Source organism: Acinonyx jubatus, chromosome B2 (assembly GCF_027475565.1).
Source record: "Acinonyx jubatus isolate Ajub_Pintada_27869175 chromosome B2, VMU_Ajub_asm_v1.0, whole genome shotgun sequence".
In the NCBI taxonomy this organism is placed as follows: Eukaryota; Metazoa; Chordata; class Mammalia; order Carnivora; family Felidae; genus Acinonyx; species Acinonyx jubatus.
Genome location: NC_069385.1, coordinates 108,119,245 through 108,141,177, shown reverse-complemented (window position 1 = coordinate 108,141,177; position 21,933 = coordinate 108,119,245). Strand labels below are relative to the sequence as shown.

General features: G+C 45.7%; 1 protein-coding gene and 1 long non-coding RNA gene across 4 annotated transcripts in view; one reads left to right on the top strand and one right to left on the bottom strand.

Annotated features, from left to right (window-relative positions):
• CAPN11 (calpain 11) overlaps window positions 1-2,858 on the top strand; it is an 18,550-nt gene extending 15,692 nt beyond the window's left edge. Inside the window, exons 13-21 of one of the 2 annotated variants that reach the window (XM_053222746.1) lie at window positions 163-202; window positions 301-369; window positions 452-509; window positions 645-709; window positions 983-1,051; window positions 1,512-1,590; window positions 1,687-1,729; window positions 2,274-2,332; window positions 2,423-2,858. In XM_053222746.1, coding sequence (XP_053078721.1) covers window positions 163-202; window positions 301-369; window positions 452-509; window positions 645-709; window positions 983-1,051; window positions 1,512-1,590; window positions 1,687-1,729; window positions 2,274-2,332; window positions 2,423-2,712 — 772 coding nt within the window. In that variant the 3' untranslated portion in view covers window positions 2,713-2,858. Of the gene's footprint in view, window positions 1-162; window positions 203-300; window positions 370-451; window positions 510-644; window positions 710-982; window positions 1,052-1,511; window positions 1,591-1,686; window positions 1,804-2,273; window positions 2,333-2,422 lie in introns of both variants that reach the window. The other variant, XM_053222747.1, reaches the window with a different exon arrangement.
• The window catches only part of LOC106974015 (uncharacterized), a 27,389-nt gene extending 5,456 nt beyond the window's left edge, over window positions 1-21,933 (bottom strand). The window contains exons 1-3 of one of the 2 annotated variants that reach the window (XR_008298585.1): window positions 20,223-21,933; window positions 16,591-16,694; window positions 143-8,913 (exon numbers count right to left, since the gene is read on the bottom strand). This is a non-coding gene — a long non-coding RNA (uncharacterized LOC106974015). The remainder of the gene's footprint in view (window positions 1-142; window positions 8,914-16,590; window positions 16,695-20,222) is intronic. The other variant, XR_001430082.3, reaches the window with a different exon arrangement.

The window sequence follows — 21,933 nt, the reverse complement described above, 5'->3', positions numbered from 1 at the left end:
GGAAGGGGAGTCTCAGTAGCAAGCCAGAATCAGAACCCAGATCCCATGGAACCTGTTCCACGCGGCTTCAGATACACGACATGATCTCCCCACAAGCACCCCACTAAATTCCCTGTCTCCCTGATCCCGCATAACCATGAACCTTCCTTCACTTTTGCGCAGGGAACTGGATGAAGCCAACTGTGCTGAGCTACTCCAGGAGGTGAGGGGAGGCTGTGGGGTCCAGGGACCAGAGGAAGCATCTGAGGAATGTGAAGGAACTTTCTTGACTGGGTCCCTTTCCCACTCCTTCCCCACCAGGAGAAGTTCTGTGAGAATGACGTAGACCAGGACTTCATACATTTGTTTGGGATAGTGGCAGGAGGAGAGGTCCGAGGCCGAGGGCTGGGCACCCAAAGCAGGTGGATGGGGGGAACGTGCCAGAGCTGGGATTTATGGTCGCCCTTCCTAGGACAAGGAGATAGGCATGTATGAGCTACAGAAGCTGCTCAACAAGGTGGTCACCAAATGTGAGTCTTCCACCCCCCCACCCTGCCACTCACAACCCTCCTCCTGCAGCTTGCACCCCCCCTGGGCCGCTCCCTGCATCCCCTGCGATGCCCCACTCACTCCTTCTCTCTTCCTGCCCCTTCCCTCCCTCACAGTCAGAAACTTCAGGACCCAGGGCTTCGGCCTGGATGTGTGCCGCTGTATGGTCAACCTCATGGATGTATCTTCTTGTCCAGTGCTCTCCTGCCCCTCACCCCTACCCCCATGCCTGGCCCCCAGGTGACCATCGCTCTGGCCAGTCATGCCCTCCTTCCTGCTGGGGATTAGGCTCTGAGGTAGCAAAAGATGCCAGTTTTTCTGGCTGTTACCATAGTGACCACACAAGATCCCCGGGTCTCATGTCTCCCACTCAGCGAGCCTCTCTGCTTCCCTGGCCCCAAGATGCCCTCTTCACTCCTTCTTCTGGCATCCTTGACTACCACCCCCTCCCCAGAAAGATGGCTCTGGCAAGCTAGGGCTTCTGGAGTTCCAGATCCTGTGGAAAAAAATCAAGAAATGGACGGTAAAAAACACTGAAGGGGCAGTTTATGGCGGGGAGAAAGGGAGGTCCTCAAGAGTGATGGGGATTAGTAAGGACGATGCTAGAACCTGGAGCCCCTGACTAGACACACACACACACACACACACACACACACACACACACAGGACAGGATCTGTTGGAGTGTTGGTGCATTAGCTAGTCAGATTAACAACCAGTATAGTCCAGGCATCACCAGTTTAAAGGACTGGTGCAGAGGGCCCAGTTGGGAGTGGGTCTTTCAGACCCCTGACTCCGGTCTTAGCCCCCTCCCCTTGCCAGAGGCCCCCTACAGTCACTAGATGACAGGAATATTGGGCGCTCAGGGCGGGGGCCAGGGTAGGCAGCGCTGGGGTCTTGGGTAGTCCTTGTAGGTTAACTATACTGAAGTATTTCATTATTTCCACCACCATGCTATGCACACCCCCTCTGTCTATCCCTTCAGGACATCTTCCGAGAGTGTGACGAGGACAACTCAGGCAGCTTGAACTCCTATGAGATGCGCTTGGCAATTGAGAAAGCAGGTTAGCAGGGGGTCAGGGGAGAGGGTCTGGGGGCAGCGAGGGAGGACGCGGTGGCCAGGGGGCTGGACTCCCCCTCCGCACTCCTCTCTCTCCCAGGCATCAAGCTGAATAACAAGGTGATGCAGGTGCTGGTGGCCAGGTATGCAAACGATAACATGATCGTGGATTTTGACAGCTTCATCAGCTGCTTCCTGAGGCTCAAGGCCATGTTCAGTGAGTCAGTCATCTGCCCACTCCCCACCGTGGGTCGGGGACCACTGGCCGCCTCCCACACGCCCACATGAGGAGCCCTGCTCCCAAACCATCCCCCTCTTTAGGGCACAGACGATCTGGGTTCAAATCCCAGCCCCACCACTTGTTGGCTGTGTGCCTTGGGCAAGTCGCTTTATCTCTCTGTGCCTCTGTCCTCTGTTCTCATCTATAAAATGTGGGCAGTAACAGTATTGCCCTCATAGGACGGAGCCACAGAACATATGAGTTTCACACATGGCGACGCTCTGTGTGTGGCTCATGGCGAGGCTTGGAGTTCTTATCATTAATTCCTTCCTGGGCTGAGGGTTAGCCTGGAGGCAGCAAGGGACAGCTTCTGATGCCCTTTCTGACCTCCTGCTTCTTTGGGATTGGGTCTTGCAGACCCCAGACTCGGCTCTCAAACCCCTTCCCTTGCCTCCTCTCCCAAACAGCATACTTTCTATCCATGGACCCCAAGAACACTGGCTATATTCGCTTGAATCTGAACCAGGTACTCACGGCTCCCCTTGCCCTCTGCTCCCCCAGCCATCCTGCCCCACCCTCCCTGCCGTCCTTGGATCTGCTTCTCTCCTCCCCACAGTGGCTGCAGACAACCATGTGGGGATAGGGGAGCCCCAAGAGCCCGGCGCCCACCACCACCACTGCAGGGCTCCGGGCTCAGGGGCAGGGCACTCCTTACTGCTCTCGGCTCCGCATTCCCTGCCAATGGAACGGGCTCCAGGTAGTGGCACCTGGGCCCCTTACTCCAGCACCAGGCCGTCCATTGCCCACCCCCCCCCCCCAGCCCAAAGTGTTTCTCTTTTTCCCCAGCCAGCTTCTGGTGGCTGGATTTCCCCCAGTCTCTCTCCCTCTCTGAGTATATTCTACTGAAGAGTAAGTGCCACTTCCCCAGTGGCTGTGGAGGCTCTCCACACTTTCCTGCTCACACATACCCGCTGCCTACCTCTCCAGGCTTGGGCCCTCCCTTCTCTCCCTCACTTGGGGGCATTGTTATAATAAACAGCCATTGCCACTGGCTTCTGTGTCTCCGTGCTTCTATGCCGAGAAAATTCTGGCAGGGGTGGAAGTCACTTCCCCAGCACCAAAGAGGGGCTCCAGGAGCTCTCAGTTAGAGTGATCTCACCCCTACTTCCAGGGAGGCATGTGTGACTGTTACAAAAACTAGAGGGCGCTGTTGACATTTATGGGCAGTACCAGAGACGCTAAAGGCACAACAGTCCCTCCCCGAGGACCCGTACAGACGTGGTACCAAGGAGCAGCATCTGAGGAGAGGGCATTGGGCAAAGTTAGGGGCCCTTGGGACGCCAGCCTCCTCTCTCGTCCCCTCCCCAACCTGGGGTCTCCAAAGGTGGCATTGCAGGTGTCTCAAAGGCCAAAAATCTGGCACCCACGTGAGCCAGCCGGTCATAGAAATGAAGTGACCCTCCTGGGTGCGAGGCGGGGAGGGCTGAAGATTGTGGCAACAGATGAGCTCCTTCCTGCGTGAAACGTGCTCTGATTCAAATCATTTGTGTCGTTCGACACTTGCTACTGCCGAGCCACTGCCCTCACAGGAAGGATCAAGGGACCCTTGACCTGTTCTTGACCTTGGAGTCTCTGCCCCAGGTGCCCTCTCCCCCAGTCTCCAGCCTCTTGCTGCAGCGAGAAGTCCAGACCATCTGCAGCAGCCCCTCAGCTGCACATCGCCCATCCTTCCAGATCTTTCCCTGGCTTCCCCTCTGGTCTCTCTGGGCTGGACACCCGGGCCTGTGCATGTGAGCTCTTTAACCTCTTGGACAGAGGCAGCTTCCAAATCCCTTTAGCTTAGGGACCTGTCCACCTTACATGCGTCCAGATCCTTCTTGTGTCTGTGTGCCCTTTCGTCCTGTCTTTCCGGCTGGTGGCTGATTTCAAGTTCCCTCCTACAGCAGTGGTCCGTGGTGGCTTCCTTCCATTTGCACGACACCCACCCACCCCTCTCTTATGCTTAGTGGGGGGCCGGATTTCCAATCTGCCCTGCCGCCTGTCTCCTTTGTGGCCTCAAAGACTAAACTAAGTAAGCCGCCCTCTCCCTCCTCTGCCGCCCCCTCTCTTCCCAGGAATCATTTCCGCCAGCCACCTCCCTCTTCCTCCTCCTGCCCTCTGCAAGTCTTGTCTAAGAGAAAGTCACACTCTCTTGAAGAACCTCTTAAAGACCAGTAGTTCCTCCACACCACTTTCTGCCTCCTTTTTTCCACAGAGCTGCTCTCTAAGGTTCCTGGGGGGCAGGGCAGGGATCGTTTGGGGAAGCCCCAAAACTAGCAGGTCCTTTGAGCTTTTGAGAGGCCCTGGGCAGTCCCACTGGGTTCTGGGAAGCCCGGCAAGACGCTGACCCCACCTGTTGTTCCTTGCCCTGGCGCGAGATGCCGCCAACTTCTGTCTGGGTGGCTTCGGGGCAAGTTACTTTACTTCTCCGGAAGTCCCCTTTTTCTCATCTGTGGGTTAGGGATGTGAAATAAAAATTTATCTGAGTAACTGAAAAGATCAAATTGGCTTGACTGAACAATTCATGAATCGGGCAGCATCCCACTTAGCGAACAGAAAAAAGCTCCGTCCAGCTGTAGAAACAGGTTTGTAAGGGCAGGGGGTGGGGTAGCGGAAGGAAATTATTAGCAACGAGTGTATTGTTTTAGGTAAGGTCACCTCCCTAAGGGGGAACAGAAGGAGTCTATCCGTAAATGTTCTAGTGCTGCAGGTAATCCCAGGTTGACTGGTTGAGGGTCACATCCCTAGGAGGGTTAAAACTACAGTTAGGTTAGGTATGAAGTCTTGGTTTCCTGATATGGGGCCTTGACATAAGTGACTCCATGATCCATGTGGGGCCTGGGGATTTTCTTTTCTTTTTAGCAATTTCTTTTTTTTCTCTTTTCTTTCTTTTTTTTTTTTTTTTAAGAAAGGGAAAGAGTGCACAAGCAGAGGAGAAGGGCAGAGGGAGAGAGAGAGAGAGAAAGAGAGAGAGAGAGAGAGATTGACTGACAGAATCTTAAGCAGGTTCCATGCTGAGCGTGGAGCCCAGCTTGGGGCTCGATCCCACGACCCTGGGATCATAACCCAAGCTGAAATCAAGAGTCGGATCCTCGACCTACTGAGCCACCCCAGTGCCCCTCTTTTTAGACATTTCTCCCTTTTGATTCGATTCTAAGCTTAACTGAGAGACGTGATCGAAATTTAAGACATTCCGTGACTAAGGTAGTCACAAGTTACAGCTTCAGGTTCACGGGTTTTTTTTTTAAAGTCATCTCCAGGGGCACCTGGGTGGCTCAGTCGGTTGGACATCCAACTTCAGCCCAGGTCATGATCTCACGGTTGGGGGGTTCATGCCCCACGTCGGGCTCTGTGCTGACAGCTCAGAGCCTGGAGCCTGCTTTGGATTCTGTGTCTGTCTCTCTCTCTGCCCCTTCCCTACTCACGCTCTCTCTCTGTCTCTCAAAAATAAATAAACATTGAAAAAAATTTTTAAAAATAGTCATCTTGATACCCAACATGGGGTTCAAACTCACAACCCTGACATCAACAGTTGCATGTTCCATGGCATGGATACCACGCCTGCCAGGAGCCCCAAGGTTCACCATTTTTAAGTCAGTTCGTCCTCTTTGCTCTTTTTCTGACGGTCCAGTCTTCGGGAGATGGTGCACTTGGTGAAGTATAGCTGTGAACTCGCATTTAAAGCTTTTGAGAGAGTACAAGGCACCACGGAGATTATCGTGATGAGCACAAACAGGATAATCCCCAATGTCTGCCTCGCACTTCAGAGCCACGGTCTCCAAGACCCAAACCAGTCAAAACCGAATAAGTCAAAGTAAGACTCTGCCGAAGGAGTCACTGTTTTAAGCCCTGTGGCTAGGGCAGCGAGCTCGTGCAACTGAGTTTCAGCCTCCCCAGAAGTGTTAATCCAGGTACAGCGGATGGCATTGGCCACAGCACAGACACCTCCTTGCTCAGCTAAAAGATAATCAGGGGCTATCCTGTTATCAAGGACAGCTTTACTGCAGAGTTTAAGGATCTTTGTTGGGCAGCTATTGTTTGAGTGACAGATTCTACAATATCTTTAAGAGTTAAGGAGAGGTTTCTGATCATATTCTTATCTATATTTCCTCCTAACCAGGTAAGTATGGCTCTGCTAAAGGAAGCAAACCCTGAGTTGTGAATCCCTCCTGATAGGTCTTTTCTTTCTTCCTTTCTTTTTTTTCTTTCTTCCTTTCCTTCCTTTTTCTTTCTTTCTTTCTTTGTCTCTTTCTTTTCTTTCTTTCCTTCTCTCTCCTTCTTTCTTTCTTTCCTTCTCTTTCTTTCCTTCTTTCTTTCTTTCTTTTAAATTTTTTGTTTTAGAGAGAAAGTGAGCGGGGGAAAGGGGCAGAGGAAGAGAGAGAAAGAGAGAGAGAGGATCTCAAGCAGGGTCTACGCTCAGCACTCAGCACAGAACCTGACGCAGGGCTCCATCCCATGATCCAGGGATCATGATCTGAGCTGAAATCAAGAGTCAGATGCACAGGATGCCTATGTGACTCAGTCAGTTGGGTGTCTGACTTCGGCCCAGGTCATGATCTCGCGGTTCACAAGTTCGAGCCCTGCGTCGGGCTCTGGGCTGACAGCTCGGAACCTGGAGCCTGCTTCAGATTCTGTGTCTCCCTCTCTCTCTGCCCTTCCCCTGCACATGCTCTTCTCTATCTCTGTCTCAAAAAATAAATAAAAATAGGGGCACCTGGGTGGCTCAGTCAGTTGAGCGTCCAACTTCGATTCAGGTCATGATCTCGCAGTTTGTGAGTTTGAGCCCTGCATCAGGCTCTGCACTGACAGTGCAGAGCCTACTTGGAGTTCTCTCTCTCTCCCTCTCTCTGCCCCTCTCCCATGGTCTTGCTCTCAAGATAAATAAATAAACTTGAAAAAAATAGAATTAAAAAAAAGAAAAAATACATAAATACATAAATAAAAACATTAAAAAAAAAAAGAGTTGGACGCTCAACTGACTGAGCCACCCAAGCACCCCTGGTAGGGTGCCTTTTCTAACTAACTCAATGATGTAAATCCAGGGGAGTCAACCAGTGAGATGTCTGATTTCACTTGTGACAAGTTGGGGACACAGTGAGATAACCTAAGAAGCATTGCCCGGCTGGGCACTGATGGGGAGAACAAAGACCAAAGGAAATGAAGATAAAATCCAATTTCCTTATATCCTGCAGCCCATTGACAAATACTTGAGGCCGGCAGAGTGTGACATTCCTCCAGGAATATCTTGTTATATTTTTTAAAAAGATTTTATTTTGAAGTAATCTCTACATCCAATGTGGTGTTTGAACTCACAACCCCGAGATGGCGAGTGGAATGTCACCTCTCCACCCACTGAGCCAACCAGGCGCCCCCCACCACTGTCTTAACGCTAATGCCTTGCTAGAGGGAAAAACGGACTTAGCCGACAATAGCTAGGCCTCCAGGATCCTGTGAGGCTTCTTTAACATAAGAAAATCCTTCTGGATGTGGAGGTTCCTCAAAAAATTAAAAATAGATCTACCCTATGACCCAGCAGTAGCACTGCTAGGAATTTACCCAAGGGATACAGGAGTGCTGATGCATACGGGCACTTGTACCCCAATGTTTATAGCAGCACTCTCAACAATTGCCAAATTATGGAAAGAGCCTAAATGTCCATCAACTGATGAATGGATAAAGAAATTGTGGTTTATATACACAATGGAGTACTACGTGGCAATGAGAAAGAATGAAATATGGCCCTTTGTAGCAACATGGATGGAACTGGAGAGTGTGATGCTAAGTGAAATAAGCCATACAGAGAAAGACAGATACCATATGGTTTCACTCTTATGTGGATCCTGAGAAACTTAACAGGAACCCATGGGGGAGGGGAAGGGGAAAAAAAAAAAGAGGTTAGAGTGGAAGAGAGCCAAAGCATAAGAGACTGTTAAAAACTGAGAACAAACTGAGGGTTGATGGGGGGTGGGAGGGAGGGGAGGGTGGGTGATGGGTATTGAGGAGGGCACCTTTTGGGATGAGCCCTGGGTGTTGTATGGAAACCAATTTGACAATAAACTTCATATATTGAAAAAAAAATGCAACAGTATATACCAGGCATTGTGTTATACTCTAAATATATAAAATAAAGCAAGAGCAGATTTAATTTAAAAAAAAAAATAGAAAAGAAAAGAAAAAAGAAAATCCTTCTGGAAACTTCCTTTGTTTCTTCCGCCCCTCCCCACTTAACCCCACTTAACCCCACTTAAAATGTATTGTGAGTCACTCCTCACAATCCTGGTGCAGCTCTTTCTGCCCACAGATCCTGTCTCTGGGCTTTAATAAAAACCACATTTTTTTTTTTTTTTTTTTGCATCAAAACCATCTCAAGAATTCTTTCTTGACCGTTAGTTCCCGAACCCCACTTCAAATCATACCTTGCACCAGCTCTCTAGACATTTGTAGACCCAAGGAGAGTGATGACCACCAAAGACAAGGGACAAACCCCATCCGGTCACAAACCACTTCCACTAAGGTGGCGCTGTGAATGTGGACAGATAGGAGTTTGGGATGACGAATCAAGCAGGCCGAAAGGCAAAGGTTATCCCCCTTCACACCAATGAGGGGGGTCATCTTTCCAGGCCAGGGCCATTGTGAAAAAAAGAAAAAAGAAAGGGTTTCGTATCAGTTAAAGTGTGAGGTCTCACGATCTGGCCTCTTGGATGTCTCCAGCACTTGCACAGGACCAGATGCCAGGGGGGAGCCTTCTCCAGCTCCAAGGTGCACATCCAAGGTTTAAGGCCCTGTGGTTTGGCTGCCATCTGACTAGTGAGGAGGGCCTGCTATAGTCCCTTCCAAGGAGATTCAAGAGCAGGCTTTGTTCTCACCAGTCCAGTTGTATGATCTGAAAGTTACCAGAAATCTGTATTCTACGGGCTCCGGTGTGGCTCAGACGGTTGAGCATGTGACTCTTGATTTCGGCTCAGGTCGTGATCTCGCAATGCGTGAGTCCGATGGTACTTGGCAGACTCCTTTCCATGAATTTCTCTGAAGATGAAACTCGCTTACAGGAAGGTTCTATAAAAGTATCTGAGTAAAACAATAACTGCCTGTAAATGATAAAGGACTTAAACATGACCTGGGTAAAAAGATCTGATGAGAGTTCATTGTAATGCAATTGACAAAGAAACTTGGGTATTCTTGCGACATACATTTTAAGACAGTAATTAGAATTACAAGTGCCGACATTATATTAGGACACATCAGATTGCCAGGAATTTTACAAGTTTTCCAGAACATGTATATGAAAGAGCGGACCTACGCCAGCCGACTCCATCTTGTTCTGTGTCCTCCACCTTCAGTGACTATGTCCCCGACATGGCCCCCTTTCTGGGAAAATCGCAGAAACCTCAGACCACGCCTCCTACCCTTGAGTAATCTCCCGCTCACCCATTCAAACTTCCTGATCAAAACCTGCCCAGCAACCTGCCTAATGGGACTCTGACCCTTCCCCAGCCAATAGGCTGAGGCCACGACCCTTCCCCAGCCAATAGGCTGAGGCCACGACCCTTCCCCAGCCAATCAGCTAAGGCCACAACCATTATCTCACCAACTGCCCCTAGATTCCTATAAAACCTCTGTGCTTTTGAAACTCGCTGGCTCTCTCCGGCATCTCACCGCTGCCTCAGTACAGGTTGGGGATTGAGCTGGATCTAGCTCGAATAAAGGCTCTTTGCTTTTGCATCGGACCGGGCTCCCTGGTGGTCTTTGGGGATTGCGAATTCTGGGCATAACACATACAGGCATATATATAAAGAAGGCTTAGTACCAATGCAGTTTGACGTGTTGGGGTTCGAAGCCAATGGCCAAGAAAGAATTCTTTTCGTTAATGTTTGTTTGTTTGTTTGTTTGTTTGTTTGTTTGTTTTAAACGTTTATTTATTGAGAGGGAGAGAGAGATTGAGAGAGTATGAGCCCAGTAGGGGCAGAGAGAGAGGCGAGAGAGAATCCCAAGCAGGGTCTGCACTGTCCTTGTAGAGCCTGATGTGGGGCTTGAACTCATGACACATGAGATCATGACCTGAGCCGACATCTAGAGTTGGACACTTAACCTCTGAGCCACCCAGGTGCCCAAATGTTTATTTACTTTGGAGAAGCGGGGAGAGGAGCAGGGACAGAGAGGGACAGAGGATCCAAAGCGGTACGGGGCTCAAGCTTGTGAACCACGAGATCGTGACCTGCGCCAAAGTTGGACACTTAACCTACTGAGCCACCCAGGCGCCCCAAGAAAGAATTCTTGAGAAGTCTTTGGTGCAAAAGGGTGGCTTTCTTAAAGCACAGGGACAGGACCTCTGGGCAGAAAGAGTTGCACTGGGATTGTGAGGAGTGACTAATTCGATAGTTGGGAGCTGGGGGAGGTAAAAGCAAGGGGAAGTTTCCAAAAGGACTTTCATGTGCTAAGAAGACCCACAAGATCCTGGAGGCCTAGCTATTGTCAAGCTAAGGTTGTTTTTCCCTCTGGCAAAGCATTAACAATAAGATAGTTGGGAGTTCCTGGAAGAATGTTATTCTCTGCCTGCCTCAAGTATTTGTCATTGGGCAGCTGGTTATAAGGAAACTGAATTTTATCTGCGTTTCCTTTTGCTTTTGTTTCCCACATCAGTATTATTTCTTATTTGACAATGCTCCCCGTGTAATTTAATATACCAGATAAGCCTAATTAAATTTGATATCTCCCTTTTTATAAGGAGAGAGAACAAATCCTTTGAGATGTTCTGGGAAACATCTGGAATAACTCAAAGGTAGTTCAAGGTCAAAAAGACTATTTAGGATTTGATTTGGGGGAAGCTCATCAAAAATATCAAAAAGGTTGGGGCACCTGGGTGGCTCAGTCAGTTAGGCATCCGACTCTTGATTGAGGCTCAGGTCATGATCTCCCGGTCCTGAGCGTAGAGCCTGCTTAAGATTCTCTCCCTCCCTCTGTCCCTCCTCCTCTCACGCTCACCCACTTTCTCTCTCAAAATCAATCAATCAAAAAGGTTTTAAAACACTTGGGCAAATAGAATCATAGGTCACTTTCACAATACTTAGTTATCCATTTAACCAAAGCAAGAAGTAAAGACTTTGCAAGCAAATACAGAAAGTTAAAATAGTTATTAAAAATTTCAACTCTTTTAGCATTAAAAAGATTCAAGGTTTTTTTTTTTTTCCTAAGTAATCAGAGACTCAATAAAGGCAAGCATACAATCTTTGCGTTTCTAGGCAGATTACATTAAAGGTGAAGAAAAACCTTTGTTTATAATGTCTTCTTAAGAACAGGTCAATAATCTAGAAAAAATATTCTTTGTTTAAGTTTTTATATATATATATTTTTAAGTTTATATATATATATACACACACATATAAAAATATATATATATATACATATGTATATATGTATGTATATATATATATATATATATATATATATATTTAAGTAATCTCTACATCCAATGTGGGGCTTAAACCCATGACCCCAAGATCAAGAGTCACATGCTCTTCCCACTGAGCTGACCAGATGCCCTGAGAAAACTTTGTCCTTTTGACAGCAAGAAAAGCTAACTTCTAATTTTGCAGCTGTTTACTTTTGATACTAAAGCTCATTTTTTAAAATGTTTATTTATTTTTCAGAGAGAGAGAGAGAGAGAGCAGGGGGAGGGTCAGAGAGAGGGAGACAGAGGATCCAGAATGGGCTCTGTGCTGACAGCAGAAAGCCTGATTCGGGGCTTGAACTCATGAACCGTGAGATCATGACCTGAGCTGAAGTCAGGTGCTTAACCACCTGAGCCACCCAGGCACCCCTAAATCTCATTTTTAAATAAGTTCATTTTAATCTTAGCCAACTTGATCACATATTAAAATTCCTTTTGAAAATTTCCTTTTCCACAAATCTTCTACAACTCTTTCTGTTTTACATTCAGATTTTGTCCTCTATTTTCCTCTTTAAGTACCCCTATTTTAGAACAAAATTACTATATTTCTGTCTACAAAAATGCATTTCCATTAACTTCTTTTACTGAAAGCACACATCCTGTTCTTGCATTACTTCTAGTAGCTGTAATCACACGTATTAATTTGAATTCTTAACCCTTAGGAACCTTAGCTAAGAAGTAAATAATTGTGAACTGTCTTTTATATTAGCATACTGCGAATTGTCAGACTTATAAATACTTAATGTGATTTCTAAGAACATGCTTTAAAAAAAATTTTTTTTTTAATCTTTATTTTTGAGAGAGAGACAGGGAATGAACAGGGGAGGGGCAGAGAGAGAGGGAGACACAGAATCTGAATCAGGCTTCAGGCTCCCAGCTGTCAGCCCAGAGCCCGATGCAGGGCTCGAACTCACAGACCACAAGATCATGACTTCAGCCGAAGTTGAACACTTAACCGACCGAGCCACCTGGGAGCCTCAGAATATGCTTTTTTATAGAAAATTTCTCACCATGGCATAAACCATGTTTATTATTAGAGGCAATTATTTTTAGCTTGTCTATAAAAGGAAGCAAAAAAAAAAAAAAAAAAGGAGAAGCCTGTGTTCAGTAATTAATGTTTCAGCATTTTATCTTATTTGGAAATGATCTAGATATTCTTTGAATTTAACTTAACTCATCACTTAGCAAAACTTTAAGATTTCAGGTTACCAAAAAGACTTGAGGAAGGGGTGTCTGCCTGGCTCAGTCGGTAGGCTATGCAAATCTTGTTCTCAGAGTCAAGCCCCAAGCTGGGTGTGGAGCCTACTTTGAAAACAAAACAAAAAAGATGTTTAAAAGATTTCAGGAATTTTTTTTTTTTTTTTAAGTAATCTCTTCTCCCAATGTGGGGCTTGAAATCACAACCCTGAGATCAAGAGTCACATGCTTTTCCGACAGAGCCAGCCAGGCGCCCCATGAGGAAATTATTTTAAAAGTTTACCTAAGATTTTTTTATCTTATTTATATCTACTCAATTTATTTTTTCTTAACAATTATGTTTAGATTACCCACAAAAACTTCATGAGACATTAGATAAAATCAACTATTGTCCCAAGGTATTTTTCTTGTTGACAAATTTTGTAACAGAGATAACGTGACCTTACTCCATTAGCAAACCAGGGTAGGATAAAAGTATTATATTTAATGCTAATAACTTCAAAGACATGTTTATTTTAATTAAACTAACAACCTTAAACTAGCTTTAATACTAAAATATCTTCCCAGAGCATGTGAACCTGAAAAGCACTTGGATTAGCTTCTATTATACTTCTGAAATTTAGAAATATTCATTTATAAGTGTTTATTTTTAAGCCAGTTAAATAGAAGCCCTCGCAAATTAATTCTAGCAATTCCATACAGAAGTAGAAAATGTCACCTATCTACAATAAACATATAAACAGAGACTTTACAATTATTGTTTTAAAATTTTTAGCCACGAGACAGGCATGAAAATACAAAACCCACTAGTTTATAAAAGAACAGTTAGATCCAAACTTTTTCTGGCAGATGAAATAAGTTCAGGTGGCTTGCTCAGATTGCTAAAGATTTTTCTACTAATATTTGTGGAAGAAAACACATGACTTTTCATTCGTCTAAGTTTCTTTTTTTCACATTTATTTTTGAGAGACAGAGCAACAAGGGGGAGGGGCAGAGAAAGAGGAAGACAGAGGATCTGAAGTGGGCTCTGTGCTGACAGCAGAGAGCCCAATGCGGGGCTTGAACCCACAAACTGCAAGATCATGACCTGAGCCGAAGTCAGACATTTAACTGACTGAACCACCCAAGCGCCCCCATTCATGTAAATTTCAAATGGCCTGTGGTGCCTGGGTGGCTCAGTCAGTTGAGCTTCTGACTCTTGATTTTGGCTCAGGTCGTGATCTTATGGTTGTGGGATCAAGCCCCTCATCAGGCTCCAAGCTGACTATGGAACCTGCTTAAGATTCTCCTCTCTCTCTCTCTCTCTCTCTCTCTCTCTCTCCAGATGGCTGTCTCTCAAATAAAAAAGTTTTTTTAATTAAACTAAAAAACTTCTAATTGCCTTTCTCCCTTTCATTCTACTTCTGGTAAGAATTACTTTGGGCAAAATAAGTGAAGGGAATTAAGCCATACAGACTTCTAGAATTAAGACATTATTAATTTCTAAAAAAAATTTTTAATGTTTATTTATTATTGAGAGACAGAGACAGAATATGAGCAGGGGAGGGACACAGAGAGAGGGAGACACAGAATTGGAAGCAGGCTCCAGGCTCTGAGCTGTCAGCACAGAGCCCAACGTGGGGCTCGAACCCACAAACTGCGAGATCATGACCTGAGCTGAAGTCGGATGCTTAACCGACTGAGCCACCTAGGCACCCCAAGACATTATTAAACATTTTTTTAAAAGAGGGGGAAAGAATGGCTTCCCTGAGGTTTGTACTTTTAATATTTTTATCTCAAAGTCCTAGGAAGAGAATGCAAATTCCTCCAAGAAGGACTTTGGCTTTGTAAAGTCAATCATTTTCAAGCCGCTTGAGATAGGGGAGGTTTGGGAATTAGTAAAGAAATAGGTGAACTTTGAATTGCCTTTAGAGCTGCAAGTCTAGTTTTGTAAAGATTTGTAAGATAAGGACAGTTGCCTTTAATCCCTCTTCTGAAGAACTGGGCTGTAGCCTGAATGTGGAGGACTGACATCTACCCACCTATGGTGAAATGTTTGTTAGTTTCTTTCTTCGTGGGTACATTTCACTGACAGGAAACAGCCTTCTAGCCAGCTTCCATCAGTTTTTCCAGGATCCCATCCTAAGGTTCTGAGTGGGGCTTAAAGTGGAGAGAGTATAGCTCTGATATTTACTAGAATTTGGCAAGGCTTTGTTTGGCTTTTAATTTTAGTTTTCCTTTGGCTGTCTCAGGGAACAATGTAACAGCTTACCAGAAGATTTCCACAGAGTCGCATCAGCTCTGGGAGAGGCTCAAGGGGGAGTGGGGGGGCTCCTTTGAGAACAGATACGGTGGTGTCTGTAAAGTGATTAAACCGGTGGACTTTTGTCTCCAGTCATGTAGTGTAAAGGCAATCCAGACAGAGGAATCTTTGAGTAAAGGATAGAGGGAGGGGGAGGCAGTAAGAATTAGGACAGTCTTACAGTCGTTTGTATTACTTCTGTGTCTTCGTAATTTTTTATCAGCTTTTTTGCACCGAAAGTTTCAATAAAGCTGGTTTTGCAATTTTGAAGCCTTTGTTTTTACGTGTACTTCTTAAATGATCTTATCTGATTGGAACATTCTTCCTAATGGCCACTGTAATTCCCCTGAGGGCTGGTAAAGGAGTTTAACCTACATTTCTGTCCAGCCAGATCTAGCTGTAAATGAAGTACAACTCACTTTGGCCTTATTTTGGGGATCGCCACCTGAGGGTTATGAAGCCAAGTTCCTCAGAATGCAAATCAAGCTTAGTAAGATTTTTCCATTTGTGTAAATATCTATAGCTTCCAGAACCGAAGTTCTTAGACATAAAAGAAGCAGGTGTGCTGGAAGGTGGTACACTTGACTCTGTAAAAATAAAGGATCCCATCTTTATTATTTATTTACTTATTTTTATTGTTTGTTTGTTTGTTTGTTTTTTTCATTAAGCTTCTGGGTTTCTCGAAGCCAGATTAATACCTAAGAAAGATGCATATGGAATTGGGTTTGTGTGGTGTTTCAGTGTTTCACCTCATTGCACAGAAATTGTCTCTTTTTTTAAATGTCTATTTACTTGTTTATTTATTATTTATTTTGAGATAGAGAGTGGGGGAGGGGCAGAGACAGAGGAGAAGGAGAGAATCTCCAGACGCCTCGCATCAGCACGGAGCCCACTGCGGGACTCGAACCCACAAACCATGAGATCATGACTGGAGACAAAATCAAGAGCTGGATGCTTAACTGACTGAGCCACTCAGGCGCCCTAAATGTTTATTTATTTTTGAGAGAGAGATAGAGGGGGGTGGAGGGGTGGTGGGGGGAGGATCTGAAGCAGGCTCCGTGCTGACAGCAGAGAGGCTGACGCGGGACTCAAACTCACGAACCGTGAGATTGTGACCTGAGCCAAAGTCGGACACTTAACAGACAGAGCCACCCAGATGCCCCGCGCGAAAATTTTCTTGAGGTTGGTAGATAGATGACTTAGTGTCAATCTAACCCATTCTGTGGCCAACTTATCCTAACACGGGCGTCTTTGGGTCAGGTGGCACTCTTCACCCTCTAACAACTCTTAAATGCTTGACCCATGCCCACCAATTTTTGTGGCTTTTTGGCTTCCAAGATCCCCATCAGCAATTACACCTTACCTTGTGGGTACACTAACAGAAAGCCACAGAAACCAAGGAAACCGACCGTGGCTGCAGCAGTACCCAAAGAACTAGGGGCTGGGGAAAGGACAACCCGACCTCAAAGAATGGGGACTGCAGACTGATTCCATACAAATGGAGAAACACAGCTGCCACCAGCAGCTACCCGCGTGGACTCTGAGGACAGAACCAAGAACGAGGGTTTAGAAGTCACTGCGGACCAGCCCATAGAAGACTTTGCACACTGCCAGCAATTCCAGTGTGGACTCCACAGGCAGACCTCAGTCTCCATCTGGGGCGAGCAGTTCCAAACCACTGGGGAACTGAAGACTGAACCAAGGGCTCCAGCCTCAGCTTGCCAACTCAAACTGACCCACCAAGCCCTGGAACCGGGAAGCCAGCTAGATCAGGAACTCATTGCAAAGAAAGCCCGGTTCCCAACTGAGAGGGACTTACCCACAGCCCTGGGAAACGGTGAGAAAGACAGTGAACTCAAAAAGGGGTTCGCAGCTACCGCGCCTATCCACAGTCTTCTTCGGGGTCTGCCGCGGCCGCCAAATCTGTTAAACAACCAAAATTCAACTGAGTGGTTGGAAAGATCGAACTGGCTTTATTGAATAATTCATGAATCAGGCAGCGTCCCACCCAGCAAACAGAAAAAAGCTCCGTCCAGCTGTAGAAAAAGAAAGGTTTGCAAAGGCAGAGAGGAAGCAGGAAAGGGAAATTATTAGCAGTGTATTGTTTCAGGCAAAGGGAACGGAAGCAGTCTATCTGTACATTTCCTAGCGCTGCCCAAGAAATTCCAGGTTGACTGATTAAAGGTCACATTCCTGGGAGGGGTTGAAACTGCAGTTAAATCAGGTATTAGTCTTGGTTTGCTGATGTGAGGCCTTAACATAAGTGACTCCATGAGGGGCCCGTGGTTTTCTTTTTAACAGGGGTGCCCCTGGCTACCTCTCAGGGGGTGTCGGGTGGACAACAGAGATCAAAGTGTGCTCAGTGCTTGGTGAGCAGTGAGCGCTCCCCGGGTGGTAAGCTCATCATCATCATCACTTTTAGATGAAGGAGCCCCACCTGTAGTTTGTGTGCCAACCAATCAGAGGGAGTGTCATTCACCTAGATCATGTGGTGCACGCCCAGAGTTGTACCACATGGCGGCTGCCTAGCATTCGAGAAGTGAAATGAATTAGCATACATGTGATAAATGCATCTAATGAACACATGCATCTAACACATACGCAAGCGTGCATGCGTCACATTCTCCCACATCCAGACTCTGAAACAGAAGTGCCCCCCCCCCCACTACAGCCAGGCCTGTCTGGCCTGCCCCCTGCCAAATCTGCATCCCGCCCCCTGTTTCTCCAGTCCCTTTGGACTTAATCCCAGCTCAACTTCATTTGCCTGCTCTCTCAGCCTAATGCCCTGGAAAGTCATTCCCACTTTGTCCTTGCTGTCTCTCAAGGATCTGTAACTACACTTTCTGGTCTTCTCCCCTGGCCTTCAGTGTGGCTAGCTTCCTCTGTGCACGGAACGGGGTGGTAGGGTTTGGCTGGGGAAGGGCCCTGGCCCGTGCTGCCTGCAACCTGCACAGCTCAGGCTGGGTGACCTTGATCGAGGCCATGTGGCAATCTAGATTTCACAAGATCTAGATAATCTTGATGACTAACTGCCATTCTCTGCAGCTGCTGCCCCCATTTCCTTCAGGCCCCCCTCCACGGCTTCCAGTTTTTCTGCAAGGATGAGGCCACATCAGAGGAACCCCCTCAGCCCGACTTCTCCAGTCCCTCAGAATAGCACATAGCTTTGTCTTCTGGTTTCTGAGAAAGCGGGGTCTAAAGTGCGCCAGAAATCTTGCCGTTTGCAACAACATGGATGGGCTCTGAGGGCATTATACCGAGTAAAATAAGTCAGACAAAGACAGACAAATATGTATGATCTCACTTATGTGTAGAATCTTAAAAAAAACAAAAACAAAAACAAAGCCAAAAGCAAAAAATCTAACTCATACATATAAAGAACAGATTGGTGGGGATGGGGGTGTGTGCAAAATGGGTGAAGAGGGTCAAAAGGTATAGGGGCGGCTGGGTGGCTCAGTCGGTTAAGCGTCCGACTTCAGCTCAGGTCACGATCTCACGGTCCATGAGTTCGAGCCCCGCATCGGGCTCTGGGCTGATGGCTCAGAGCCTGGAGCCTGCTTCCGATTCTGTGTCTCCCTCTCTCTCTGCCCCTCCCCCGTTCATGCTCTGTCTCTCTCTATCTCAAAAATAAATAAACGTTAAAAAAAATTTTTTTTTTAATTTTAAAAAAAGGTATAAATTTCCAGTTATAAAATAAATATGTCATGGGATGTAATGTACAGCTTTGTGACTATAGTTAATAATACGGTTGTATGTTTGAAAGTTGTTAGGAGAATAGTTCTTTTTTTTTTTTAAGATTTCATTTTTAAGTAATCTCTACACCCAACGTGGGGTGAAGTCACAACACTAAGATCAAGAGTCAGATGTTGCACTTGCTGAACCATCCAGGTGCCCTGCCCAAAGAGTTCTTAAAAGTTCTCAACACAAGAAAAAAAAATGGAATCATATTTGTATGTAAACCAATATAATGTTTATAATGTATATAAACTAATATAATATAATGTCATATGTCAATTATTTCTCAATTTAAAAAATAGAATGTGCTAGAAAAACTATGGACTACCACATAACAGGAGCAGTAGACTGGACACCACACAGCCACGGCTATAAGATTCTGAAAATATGCTGAGTGGAAAACAGTAAAGCAAAATGAACACAGTAACTTTTTTGTACCTTTTTTAAATGACGGTTTCAACAGAATATAAACTTTCCCATCTTAACCATTAAAAAAAATTTTTTTTTTAAACATGTATTCAATTTTGAAAGACGAAGAGAGACAGAACATGAGCAGGGGTGGGACAGAGAGAGAGGGAGACATAGGATCCGAAGCAGGCTCCAGACTCTGAGCTGTCAGCACGGAGCCAGATGTGGGGCTCGAACTCACGGACCGTGAGATCATGACCTGAGCCGAAACCAAGAGTCGGATATTTAACTGACTGAGCCACCCAGGTGCCCCCAAACATATTTTATTTCTCTACCCTCTTCGCACAAAAGGTAGCCTGGTATACTCATCAGTCTGCACCCTCCTTTTTTTCTTAAATTTTTTTTTAATGTTTATTTATTTTTGACAGAGAGACAGAGCATGAGTGGGGGAGGGGCAGAGAAAGAGGGAGACCCAGAATCCGAAGCAGGCTCCAGGCCCTGAGCTGTCAGCATGGAGCCCGATGCGGAGCCCAGACTCACAGACCTCGAGATCATGACCTGAGCCGAAGTCGGACGCTCAACTGACTGAGTCACCCAGGTGCCCCTGCACCCTCCTTTTTTTCTTAAAAAAAAAAAAAAATTATTATCTTGGGAATATTACAGATAAGGCAGGAAAAGAGGCTAGATGATCCATGTGGTCATAGATCAGACTTGGAGATATCAATATGAATTCATGTTTAGCTTAACATAGATACAGATGACTACATACAATATATTTATAGATATGTGTGTATACTGGGGTCAGTATACACACACGCATTTCCTTCCTCTGCAGGCTGAGAGGGCCCAAAGCAACAACACTCCAGTAGCAATGAGCACACCAAGTGCCCAGTACTTGGTTTCTAATACCATTCACCAATAAACAGAACTGGGGCTTGTGGGAGAAATGTCTGATTCTAGGGCTGGTGCAGGAAAGGTATAAGATGAGCCCAACGCGTCTTGTGCCAGAAAGTAAGGAAATGCTCAAAATAATAGCAAAAACAAAGAACACAACGATGAGAGTACGTCAAAGGTGGAGCGTGATTGCCCACCCCTTAAGTGTGGGCAGCACCGAGTGACTTCCTTCCAAGGAGGGCAGTATGAAAAGTGGGAGGAAAGAGTAACTTCATGGTAGAGAAACCTGACAAACACAACTTCAGGCAGCTGATCAAGGTCAGCGTCAACAGGAATGGCTTTTTACTTCTTTGGTTTCTTTCCCCCCAACCCCAAAACCCCAGTCTAATCATGAGAAAAACAGACAAATCTCACCTGAGGGACATTTTGCAAAACACCTGCCCGGGATTCCTCAAAACTGTCAAGGTCACCAAAACAAGGAAAGTCTGAGACACAGAGGAGGAACCTAAGGAGAAAAAGACAACTAAGTGTCATGTGGTCTCCTGGATGGGACCCTGGCACAGAAAAGGGACACTGGGTAAAAGCTAGGGAAATCTGAATAAAGTATGGGTTTCAGTTAATACTAATGTATCAATATCAGTTCCTTAATTGTACCGAACGTACTATCCTAAGGTCAGATGCTAATTATAGGGGGAATTGGGTGTGGGGGATACAGAAATAGTCTGTACTATCTTCACAATTTCTCTGTAAATGTAAAACTATTCTCAAATAAATAGGTGGGGCGCCTGAGGGGCTCAGTCAGTTAAGTGTCCGACTTCGGCTCAAGTCATGATCTCACTGTTCGTGAATCGAGCCCCACATCAAGCTCGCTGCTGTCAACGCAGAGCCCAGATCCTCTGTCTCCCTCTCTCTATGCCCCTCCCCCTCAAAGATAAATAATAAAATAAACTTTAAAAAATAGTTTATTTTTTAAAGTAATTAAAATAGATACCTTGGAGATATTTTTCTATTGGTGCACAGAGAGCTTCTGTATGATTTTTTTTATAGCGGCATAGGATCTCACTATGTAGTGAAGTCTTGACGTTGACTTATCTGTTCTTTCCTGACAGTTGTTCCCAATCTTCAACTATTATAACCAATGCTACAATGAATGACACCACACATGGCGTTTCATATAATGTAGATATTTCTAGAAGATACGTTTCTAAAAGTGGGATATTAAGTTAAAAAGTATATACATCAGGGGCGTCTGGGTGGCTCAGTTGGTTAAGCATCCGACTTCAGCTCAGGTCATGATCTGGAGGTCCGTGATTTCGAGCCCCGCTTCGGGCTCTGTGCTGATGGCTCAGACCCTGGAGCCTGCTTTGGATTCTGTGTCTCCCTCTCTCTCTACCCCTTCCCCATTCATGCTTTGTCTGTCTCTGAAAAATGAATAAATCTTAAAAGCAAAATTTAAAAAAAGCATATACATCAGTAATTCATTATATATATTAAGCTCCCTCCATATCGGGGGAATTTATACTGCCACCAGCAATATAAGAGAGTGCGTATCTCCCCACATCAACACGGTATGTGGTAAAACTTTTACATATCTCTAATCTGGTAGAAACAAAATTGTTTCTCAGTGTCCTCATAATTTGCATTTTTCTTATTGCAAGTTGAAACTGAGCTAAGACTCCCGTTTTGCTAGCATTTCATTTTCTGTGAGCTGCCTCTGTATATTCTTTGTCCATTTTTATACTAGGCTTTTGTGTTTTTCCTTATACAATTCTAGGAGCTATTTATATTTTAGGAAGATTTGTCTTTGTTCTGCCATAGGGGCTGCGAATATTTCCCTTTGTTTGTCATTTGTCTTTCCACTGGTTTTTTTTCCCCTAATGTTTATTTATTTACCTTTGAGAGAGAGAGAGACAGACAGACAGAGAGACAGAGCATGAGAGGCAGAGGGGCAGAGAGAGCCAGAGACACAGAATCTAAAGCAACTCCAGGCTCTGAGCTGTCAGTACAGAGCCCAACCCAGAGCTTGAATTTGTGAACCACAAGATCATAACCTGAGCTGAATTCGGACGCTTAACTGACTGAGCCACCCAGGCACCCCTCCACTGGGTTTTAATGCCTGCCACAC